The 11,469-nt window shown below is 40.5% G+C and overlaps 2 protein-coding genes across 5 annotated transcripts; both read right to left on the bottom strand.

Annotated features, from left to right (window-relative positions):
* Positions 1-3,638: 3,638 nt before the first annotated feature.
* LOC131221342 (probable LRR receptor-like serine/threonine-protein kinase At3g47570) lies at positions 3,639-11,096 on the bottom strand. Of its 4 annotated transcripts, none has more exons than XR_009159194.1 (4): positions 10,971-11,094; positions 7,130-9,908; positions 5,043-5,508; positions 3,639-4,452 (listed from the first exon to the last, which is right to left on the bottom strand). XR_009159194.1 is itself a non-coding variant. In XM_058216574.1 (4 exons), the coding sequence occupies exons 3-4, from the start codon at positions 7,560-7,562 to the stop codon at positions 5,279-5,281; spliced, it is 663 nt and encodes a 220-aa protein (XP_058072557.1). In that variant the 5' UTR covers positions 7,563-9,895; positions 10,764-10,899; positions 10,958-11,083; the 3' UTR covers positions 4,861-5,278. The 4 variants fall into 4 exon arrangements, 3 of the variants coding, with proteins under 3 accessions (XP_058072558.1, XP_058072557.1, XP_058072556.1); XM_058216574.1 differs by lacking the exon at positions 3,639-4,452 and adding an exon at positions 10,764-10,899 and having other exon boundaries at positions 4,861-5,508; positions 7,130-9,895; positions 10,958-11,083; XM_058216575.1 differs by having other exon boundaries at positions 3,639-5,430; positions 10,971-11,096.
* LOC131220041 (probable LRR receptor-like serine/threonine-protein kinase At3g47570) lies at positions 7,570-9,337 on the bottom strand. The gene is made up of 2 exons (XM_058215018.1): positions 9,123-9,337; positions 7,570-8,602 (listed from the first exon to the last, which is right to left on the bottom strand). Exons 1-2 carry the CDS (start codon positions 9,335-9,337, stop codon positions 7,570-7,572), a joined length of 1,248 nt encoding a protein of 415 aa, XP_058071001.1.
* Positions 11,097-11,469: the final 373 nt, after the last annotated feature.

The raw sequence follows: 11,469 nt of genomic DNA, 5'->3' as shown, positions 1-11,469 counted from the left end.
AAAGAAATTTGCTTGATGACCTTCCCGATGGATTACCTCTCATGCGAGATATCCAACACCATATCGACCTTGTCCCTGGGTCCAGCTAACCCAATCGTCCTCACTATCAGATAAGTTCGAATGGGTGTGAAATTCTGCAAGGGCAAGTAGATGAACTGATCCGTAAGGTTCTTATTCGAGAAAGCATGAACCCATGCCCCGTACTTGCTCTATTAACTCCTAAGAAAGATAGGAGTTGGCACATGTGTGTTGATAGCCGATCCATCAACAAAATCACCATAAAATACAGGTTTCCCATACCACGGCTAGACGATATGTTGGACATGCTTGAGGGCACGAAATTATTCTCTGAATTGGATCTAAGGAGTGGCTACCATCAGATTCAAATACGGCCAGGTGATGAGTGCAAGACGGCCTTTAAGACCAAGGATTGTATGAATGGATGGTCATGCACTTCGGTCTTTCGAATGCGCCTAGCACATTCATGAGGTTGATGAATCAAGTTTTGAAACCATTCATCGGGCAGTTCGTTGTGGTTTATTTCAATGATATTTTGATATACAATCAAGACGAAACCAACTAAATAGAACACCTTAAGAAGGTCCTTCAAGTGCTCACTAAAAATAAACTGTATCTCAAATTTTTTTTTAAAGTGTAGCTTCATGACTGATAGCCTGTTATTTTTGGGCTTTATCGTGACATCCATTAGCATTTGGGTGGAAGAAGAAAGGGTGAAGGCAATCAACGAATGGCCGATTCTCACAAACATTCACAAAGTACAGAGCTTTCATGGACTAACAATCTTCTATCATTGGTTCGTGAAGAATACCATTATGTCACCAATCACAGAGTACATGAAGAAGGGGTAGTTTTAGTGGACTGACGTAGCCGATAGGAGCTTTATTGAAATTGAGTACAGGTTGTCCACAACCCCGATTCTTACACTTCCCAACTTCAAAAGATTATTTAAAGTCGAATGTGATGCCTCATATGTCGGAATTGGGGGAGTTTTGTCTCAAGAAGGTAAGCTGGTAGCCTTCTATAGTGAGAAACTTAGCGATACACACTGGCGACATTATTTGATTCAAAGGAAATTCATACTTTACACAGACCATTAAGCTTTCAAATTCATTAATAGCCAAGCTAACATTAATTATATGCATGCTAGGTAGATTTCATTTTTGTAGGAATTCACGTGCGTGTTGAAACGTAAGTCTGGGCAACAGAATGAAGTAGCTTATGCACTGAGTCGTTGTGCAACTTTGTTAGTCACTATGAGTAATGAAGTTGTCGGGTTCGAGTACCTCAAGGACATATATGCCGACGACAACGACTTTAAGGATGCATGGGTAAGATGCTAAGAAGGCCACCTTGGTGACCTACATATGTAAGACGGGTTCTTTTTCAAAGGTTATCGACTATACATCCCTAAAAGTTCATTAAGGGAACATATCATCCAAGAGCTATATGGAGGTGGCCTTAGTGGACACCTTGGACGGGACAAAATGTGAGCACTTGTTGAAGAATTATACTACTGGCCACAATTAATACGTGATGTGGGTAGAGTAGTGCAGTGCTGTCATGTCCGCCAAATCTCCAAGGGGCAGTCTTAGAATACGGGCCTCTACACACCATTACCTATACTTAACAGCCCTTGGGAGGGCCTATCAATGGACTTCGTGTTGGGTCTCCCATTGACACAGCGTAGCATGGATTCGGTGTTTATGATGGTAGATTGTTTCTCGAAGATGGTTCACTTCATACCATGCAAGAAGACCCTCGACGCGACACACGTGACAAATCTTTCTTCAAAGAGGTTGTGTGGCTACATGGGGTCCCCAAAACTATCACTTCTAACCGTGATACAAAGTTCATTAGTCACTTCTGGCGGACTTTATGGAACCAATTTGGTACACGACTTCGTTCAACAGTGCCTACCACCCACAGACTGACGGGCAAGCTGAAGTTGTGAATCACACGTTGAGGAACCTCCTTCGATGTATTTCAAGAGAAAAGCCGAAGCAGTGGGGTTTACCCTTATCTCAAGTGGGTTTGCATTCAACAACATGGTAAACAGCTAGACAGTGAAGTCCCCGTTCCAAGTTATTTATGGCAGAGCATTGTGCCACATACTTGACTTGGTCCCTTTCCCCAAGCTCCCAGGTATGAGCGTTGTAGCAGAACATATGGTAGACAGGATCATGGGCATTCATGCTAAGGTACAAGACAAGTTGCACATCTCGAACGACAAGTACAGGGAGCAAGCCAACAAGCATCAGCGACAAAAGGTGTTCGAGGTAGGTGACTAAGTTATGATCCATCTACACAAGGAGAGATTTCTGACCGAAACGTACAAAAAGTTGAAGAACAAGAAGTTTGGATCAGTGTTGATCCTTCGAATGATCAATGACAACGCTTATGTTGTTGACCTTCCGAATGACATGGAGATCTCAAGGACTTTTCACGTCACAGACCTGACCGACCATCATGAACCAAGGCAGGATGAGGTCTTTTGAAGTGGAGGGGACTGATGTAGAGCGGGTCGCGAATAGTTTCATGGCCAAGATGGATCAGAAAAGGCCCGGTCGACTACAGAAGTGATCCAGACCATCAGACCTTAAATCGGGCATATCTCGCAATCCAGAATGAGTTATTGGACGTAAAATATATGATTTTGGGATAGGACAAGCTACTTTAGCCACCTAACTCTACTATGTTGGGTTGTGCAAGCCGGATTTGCGAAATACCACTAGATCGACGGTCGTTTCCCTATTTTAATTCCGTTTTTACTATAAATAGTAAGTTTTTGTTTGATTATAACTCTTCATCCGTTGGGCTTTAGGAGTTGTGCCCAACGTGAAAAGTGCTTAGAATAATTAGGAGAACAACTTGGTGAAGCCAAATAGGACACTTACTATTTTTGGCCAAAAACCTTGCACACTAGTGGAAATCAAGATCGTCTATAAATAGTAAGTTTACTATTTATAGTAAGTTGCGAATTCTAAAAGTTTTAGTTGTAGTTTGATTATGAAATTTCTTCCATTGCTTAGTATCCCTATTTAAAGGGTTGTGAACTCGTTTATTTCGTTCATCAATCAATTTCGAATTTTATAGAATTTATTTTCTTGTTCTTTTCCTCGTGGATTCGAGGAGTCTCTGTGAGGAGTCTAGAGAAGTTTCATGGATTTGGAACAATTATCCCCTTGAGGAAGACGGTGCTCGACCTCTTGTCCTTCCCTGCGTCAGTTACACATCTAAAGGTCAGAGTAGAACAGTTGTATGACGAATGCCCACCTTTGAATTTTTTTTTTACTGGCCCCATTATGTCAAGATACAATCCAACAATTATATGGGTAATCCCACATTAGGACCATGCCTAAAAATTAGAGTGGCCTATGATTTAGGTGGGCCACACCAAAGGAAACAGTTGAGAGAAAGAGAGAGAGAGAGAGAGAGAGAGAGAGAGAGAGAGAGAGAGACAACCACTCTTGATTTTTGTAGGGCCCACTAATGATTATATGAAATACACTTCAACCATTAGATGTTATACCAAAATTTAGTCCTACAGCCCAAAAATCAAGACCATCCATGATTTAGGTGGGCCACACTTAGGAAAATGGTTTGGAGGGTGAGCGTTGTACTTGTCATCATGATTAACTAAATTTCCATTATGCACAGGGAATCAACATATTGTAAATTATAAAAAAATAAGAAATATAATAATCCCTTCTCAACAGGCACTCTAGAAACATTGCATCAGCTCCTCCAGCAACATTGCACCAAGGCCAACAGCTCAGCTCCTAGAACCAGCAACCCTTCTCAACAGGCACTCTAGAAACAGATTGAACACCAAGCATCAAGCATCCAATGCGACAGAGATAGATATCCAAGATTGAAGCCCATAGAAACAGAGACCCTCTGCTCCAGCCTAGAGGCAATACACCATGCCAGAACATAATCCCTCCCAGAAAGAGCAAGGCAAACTTCCAAAAACACTCATATGAAAGCATCAGCCCAAGAAGATTTTCCAAAGCAGCAGCAAATTACCTTACAACTGATAAAACCAGACCAGCAGCCATCTGAACCAAGCGTGCACTGAGAATACCTTCATTTGCACAAATCATTTCCAACTACTTCATACAGCTTCAGAAGGAAAGGAACATAGCTATCTGCATAGCAAAAGAATCCTGCCAACAACCCCAAATGCAACTAGAAAAGCTACATCCTCCTGAAAATGGTATGTGCTTAACTCCAGCTGACCAGCAGAACCAACACCAGCAGCATCAAACTCAAAAGCTAGATGAAGTGAAAACACAAATATCAGCTTGATCCAAAACTTCTGCAGCCCTCAAGAAGTTTTCAACAGTAAGCATTCATCCCCATCAGTTTCTGTCATGTGGTTCACTTGAGCTTTGGATCTGCCTCATTTTTCCGCTCATGCCCTAAAATAAGCTGCCAAAATGGACGGATTAGATGGATAAAACAGGTAGACCCCAAAGAGCTTTTCCAGCACCCCAGTTGGTAATGGATGGGTCATACCGAATCTGAATACCCATAATGTGGGCACAGCTGTCAAAATGTGCTAACCAAAATCTCTGCTCAATTCATCAGGTGGGCCATGGTGTAGAAAACAAATGGAGAGCTTGTGCACCTGATGGAACATATTTTTCTGACTAAATACAATTTCTAATGGATCTCAACAATCTCTTTGATCCAAATTGGACAGCAGATTTATTTTAACCATTCATTGATAGCCACCAGTCAGATGGTTAGATCTTTCCATCTCAACGACTTTCAGTATATGATCCATCTATACCAGTGCGCATTTGGAATGTTTGAAATCATGCAATCAGTACGATCTTCAGTCTAGAATCATTGGCCACTTCGATTTTCTATTCATTGCATTCTATCCATATCTAGTATTTAGTTGGAAAATCATTTCTTAGAAAGATAATATCTTACAATACAATCCTTTCCTAGGCATCACTGGAGAGAAGGAATACAATGCTGAAAATCTAAGTAGAACACATGATGCAACTTACCATACACTACATATCTTCCACCCTTTAACACCCAAAATATGTCAAGATTTACAAAAGAGAAGATGAACCTTGGCCCCTCAATTGTGGCTGTCTTGGTAGATTCCAACCCCAAGATATAAATCCCTGATTGAGTGCATTTCCACGACAATATCTCGTCTTCATTCTTTTGTTTGGAGATTCTACAGAATATTAGACGCCAATTTCAACTATAGAAACCAAGCTCTCTTGCATTTTACTCAAGGGAGTGTTGCATTGTTGTATGTTGCTCGAACTTCTTCTAAGAGCAGACTTGGGTCTGCAATCCTCATCACTTGATCAGGCAAAGCCATTTTAGCAAATTCATGAAGGCTCAGACCATCTTTAAACATGTCATCAGTTGGTCTCTTTCCTGTGAACATTTCCAAAAGAAGGATCCCATAACTGTAGACATCACCATGTGCAGACGCCTTTCCACCCATTCCATACTCTGTCATTCATGCATCTCAAAATTTTCAGATATTAAGGTTTCATTCCAATAATTAAGTAACAATAGAGAATAGTTTTTGACATAGAAGAAGCGGCAATCATTGAAAACATAGGAAACAATAATCCTATTAATTTTAAACTTTTGAAGCATGATTGTGAAGGTATATTGACAAATGAAAAATGAATCCTACAGGCATAAGACTAAGAAAATTTTTTAAAAAATAAAATAATTTTTTTTTAAAAAAAAAAAAAAAAAAAAGAGCGAAAAACACACACACATACAACTCAATATAAAACATTTTGCTTCCATCGAATGTGACATGGCCAACTGTTCAGTGCATTTTCAGGTGAAGTTTATCTTTAAAATAAAGACATTTAATTACTCCATTAGAGAAATCCTTCCATTCTCTCCTTCATTCTTACTAGGAGTTTCTTTCCAATTACCACTACAACTGGTTTTAGTTGTGGTAATGGAAGTATATTAGTTGTGGTAATGGAAGTATAAAATTTACAGAACAATCTATTTTAAAGGTTTTATTGATGCTATTATTTATGAGGAATGATCCAATGCTCTTAGAGCAGTATAAGTTATAGTGCTTTCAGTTTCATTTAAGAAACTTGGATATTGCGATCCAGACTCTCCCTTAGTTATCCTGCCCATTTTATGGGCTGCCATAAGCAAAATCAAACCAATTCGATGATTCACCCACCTGTAAGTTGATTTTTTAAGTTTTAAATTTTTGGGCCATTCATTTTTTAAATACATGGATTGAATGGATAGGCATGGGTAGTAAAAGTGATTCCTTGGTACCATAACTGATACATGGTGGGCTTTAACAAGTAGATGGCCCAAAGTTTTTAATGTTGCTGTTTTTATATAAAGATCTTGATCATCCATTTTATAGGCTATTGATCAGATGATTAGGTCTGAATTGATCCTCATGTCTTTGTATTGCTGCTCGCTGGGGTCTCTGCAGTCTTCAGGGCCTGAGGAGGCATCTATGGTAGGGTCTTGGTTGCATGCAGTGTTGTTCTTGTGCATGTTATGGGGTTGCTGGTTTGTTGGCTGGGCTTCTCTCAAGCTGTGGCCCTGTTTTTTTTTTTTTTTTTTTGTGCATTTCCTTTGTATTGAAATGTATAATGCGTCTATATGATAGGTGTGGCCCGTTGTTGTTTTGTGGAACCCACCTGAATAGTTTGGGTAGTCTTTTGCCAAATCATCAAAGTTATAGGTGGTGTGTTCCCCCCTTTCTATAGGAAAGAAAATAAAAATAAAAGATCTTGACTATCCATTTTATAGGCTATTGATCAGATTATTAGGCTCATCCAATTGCGTGATTATGGCATGATATACCATGAAATGTAATGGATGCCACACTAGTGGCCATTCCCTCTTGATTGATTGGATTGTCCAAATGTATTGAAGCAACTAGGGGCATGGCGGTTTACCGTGCTGTGTGTGCACTAGCAACATTTGTAACAGCACAAACAATAACCAAAAGTGACGACAATGGTACCATTAAGAGCAGGAGAATTTGTGAATTCAAGCTAGATATCTCAAAACTTTTACAAAGCATTTATAAAAAAGATAAAAGAACAAAGAAAAACCATGAAATTGTTACCTGGAGGAACATAGCCAACAGATCCCTTGATTCCAGCTGAACTGGTTTGATCTTGAGAGGTATTAGTGGCAGCATTAGAAAGGAACCTTGCTAATCCAAAATCGCCCACGTGGGCGCGCATGTCATCATCCAGTAGAACATTGCTTGGTTTTAGATCACGATGAATGACCGATATGTGGCAATGGTGATGAAGATACTCCAATGCAGATGCGACATCAATGGCTATATCTAGCCTTTGAATAAGGTTCCAGCTCCACAACTCCTGGTTCCAATGTACACTCGGATGCAACCACTTCTCTAGACTCCCATTAGGCATGTACTCAAATGCTAGAGCTTTGAAATCATTGCCTTTAAAATCAATGCTTGAGCAAGCAGTAACGATTTTAACTAGATTCCAATGCCAGATATTTCTCAAGGCTTCACACTCGACCATGAAACTCCTAGAAGCACCACGTTCTTGTAGATTGAAAACTTTCACTGCAATACATGTTTGATTCCTGATCTAGAAGTCCTTTGTATACAGAACCATAACTTCCCACACCAATCAAATTATCCAAAGAGAAGCAACCAGTTGCTTTAAAGAGATCCACATAAGAAACATTTAAAAATTGGCCCTCCAAGAAAAAGGCAGGCAAAGTCCTCTTGCTGGCCTTTCTTCTCACCCGGAAAACAGTAGCAAAGAGAAATGATAAAAGAATCAAACCTAAAACTGCACCGACCATGGAGAATATTACTGTCAGAGAAATAGGCATTCCATGTTTCTTGGGAGCTTTCTTTGGGCACACTGGCAACCATAATTGTGGGATACCTCCACAAAGCTTGTTGTTTCCAAGGATCGAAAATTTGCTCGAATTTTTGAAAACCCCTTGAGTTGGGACTTGGCCTTCAAGATCATTGGATGACAAGTCCAAGTACTCCAGAAATGGAAATTTCTGTAGAGCTTCTGGAATATGCCCAGACAAATTATTATGAGAAAGATCTAGCAGTTTAATACCTTTTAAGTTGATCAAGCCCGGAGGAATGGCCCCTTGAAACAAGTTATTGCTCAAATTAAGGACTTCAAGGCTCAGACAATTGTTTATCTCACTAGGAATTTCACCCATCAATTTGTTGTCAGCAGCAAACAAATATTGAAGTAGTTCCAAGTTGCCAACGACCGGTGGTAGAGATCCAACCAAAGAATTCTGGTCTATATTAAGTGTGACCAGGGAAGGAATACTTAAAATTTCTTTGGGTATGGTGCCATTCAGCTTGTTTCTACCAAGAACCAATGTTTCAAGATGACGACAGTTTCCCAGACTAGAAGGGATGCTTCCTTGCAAACAATTTCCATCTAAATAGAGTTTAACCAACCGAGTGATGTTGCCAATGGATGATAGGATTTGTCCTGAAAGTCTGTTGCTGTACAAATACAATCCCTCCAAATTTCGAAGCTTCCCAACACCAATAGGAATAATACCCTTGACAAAGCTCCTATATAAATCAAACCTATTTAAGTTGAAGAGATTGCTAATATCTGTTGGGATGCTTCCAGATATTGGGTTCTCCTAACCCTAGTATTGATAGGTGGGTAGAGAGATTGACAATGGTGGCAGGAAGTTCTCCTCTCAGTCGATTTGAATGGAGCTCTAGTACTTTCAAATGACTGCAATTGGTCAAAGAAGTGAGGAAACTCAAGTCATGGTCTCCTTCTCCACCTCCAAGATTATTACCAAGTCCAAATAGGATATAGAGATCCTGCAATCTTCCCAAATTTTCAGGCACGGGTCCGCTAAAATTATTATTAGCAAAATTAATAACAGTAAGTCTTGAAGCATTGGGTAACAAAACTGGTATCAGTCCAGTAAATGCATTTTCTGAAAGGTGAAGATATTTGAGATTAGGAAGGGTGAGACCTAGATTGGCTGGAAGGTTTCCGTGAAGTCAGTTAATTGCCACAGAGAAATTAACGATGGATGAGAGGTTGCAAAGTGATGGTGGGATCAGACTAGACAGTTTATTTGAATATGTCTCAAGATTTTGTAATTTCACTAGCTGTCCTAGCTCATCAGGGAGGCTTCCTTCGAAACTGTTATAATGTAGATAGAGAGAAACAAGAGATGAGAGGATCCCGAGTGGTGGTGGGATGTTGCCGATGAGATTGTTACGGCCAAGATTCAATGACACGAGCTTTGAAAGTGAGCTAAGCTCAACCGGAATTCTCCCCATGAGTTCGTTTTGATCTAAAAGGATGGATCTGAGTTCTGAGCAGTTGGACAGATAGTTGGGGATTCCTCCTTGCAGCATATTATCACTCAGATCAAGATCTCGAAGCTGGGAGAGCTGGCCGATTTCACGTGGGATTTCTCCATGGAAGCTGTTGCTCGAGAGGTTGATACTTCTCAGGAAGGTGAGGTTTGCTACATGAGGTGATATGGGCCCCAGCAATCAGTGGGACCCAAGATTCAAGGAGATAACCCTTTGAGGATGCTCGCGACTGCATGTGACTCCTTCCCAGTTGCAGAAATGGAGGGAATCATTCCATGAGCTGAAGACCCGGAAAGGATTGTCGGATATCCTATCCTTGAATGCGATCAAGGTGACTCGATCTGTCTCATTTCCTAAGGCGGGAGAATCGATTCCTATGCAGTTCATGCATGGGAGAAGGAAGGCAAGGAAGAGTAATGACCAAAATCCCCTTTGAGGTACAAGTCCAAGCTCCATTCTTCTTCTTGAGATGGTCTGATGATTTGAATCGTCCATGTTCCAGATACTCCGCTAGTAAAGCTGTTACATTAAACTCAACAATTCAGAGATGATAGTAAGCTTTTATTTTCTAGAGTTGAATGCAATACACTGAAAAATCTCTTTTCATTGTTCTAAATTCAATGATACTAACATTTTATTTTTCAGATATGATACTAACATTTTTATAGTCAGAAAAGGAGACGATTGGACCCACTTATACAATAATTCACACATATTGAAGTGGACAATCTAACTGTTGGATTGGTGTATTTTCCCTTTTTCATTATTGAAATGGATCGATCAAGAAACTTTTCTGGTCATATACTTTTTGTGTATTGCCCATCAAGGTATGGCCTACTTGATGATTTGCCTAGATCCTGAAAGCGTTTGCAACACAAGGAGCGGATTAGGTGAGACCCCAGATCCACTAACGTGGAACCCTGACTGCGACGCCAAGGGTGATTTATGTGCCTTAAATCTAGACAGTCCAACCATTTTGAAAGCTCATTTTATGGCATGATCTCAAAAAATAAAGTTGACTCAAATCTTAAGCAGAACAAACCACAGGAAACAGTCATAATTGAATCTCCGCCATTGAAAACTTCATGGATTCCACTGGAATGTTTATTTACCATCCAACCTGTTGATAAGGTCAGAAAAACCCAGATGAAGAGACCACACAAATATCATCTTGGTCCAAAGCTTTGTTGCCCACAAGAAGTTTTTAATGGTCAATCACCACTGTTTCCTGTACTATGGTCCAGTTCGGATTTGGAACTGCTTCATTTTTTGGATCATGATCTAAAATGAGCTTTCAATACGGATGAATGGCGTGGATGTAGTCACATACATCACAGTGGGCCCCACAGTAAGGTTCCCACTCACCTCGGTGGATCTAGGGTCTCACCTAATCCGCACCCTGCAACGCCAGCAATAGAAAGAGTACTCCAGCCGAATCTCTTCCGTTATAACAGAAGTTCCTTTTGCCTTCGTCGATACTCATCATGTATGGCATCGTACGCGATGCAACAGGGACCCATTTGCTGAGATGTGTTAGAAGCAATGAATCCCCCGCATCAAATCAAGGGTGGGTAGTATTACAGGGGTTTAGTACACATACCAACTAAAGAGACTTTCTCGAGTTTTTCGCTCTGTAAATTATGGAAACCGAAAGCTTAAAACCGGGATTGGGGAAGAGGGTCTGTGAGAGCTCTTGTATGGCTGTGATCTCATCCTCTCTCTCTCTCTCTCGCTCTCTCTCTGTTAATAGCTGTGCTACAGAGAAGAAAACTCAAACACGTTAGTTTCAAATGGTAGTACTGGGTTGCACAATACGTTTGCACGGGCCATCCTTTCCTTGGGCGCCACTGATACTTATTAGACCATTCCAGGTTGTCCACGTCACCATGATACACGTACAATGTATGACCCACCCTGAAGTTCAAGTCAAACATGATGGTCCGAACGATTTGAACCATCCACGTTCCCGATACTCTGTTAATTAAGTTCAGACGATTTGATTCCACATTTACAATTTCTCGGCGCCTGGGTATCAGCCATCGTACCATCAGAGAATTCAAGTTGATCTGTTATTCTTCGTTTGACTCGTGACC

Source organism: Magnolia sinica, chromosome 12 (assembly GCF_029962835.1).
Source record: "Magnolia sinica isolate HGM2019 chromosome 12, MsV1, whole genome shotgun sequence".
NCBI lineage: Eukaryota > Viridiplantae > Streptophyta > Magnoliopsida > Magnoliales > Magnoliaceae > Magnolia > Magnolia sinica.
Note: the sequence above shows the minus strand (reverse complement) of the source record. Positions and strands in the feature narration are given on the sequence as shown.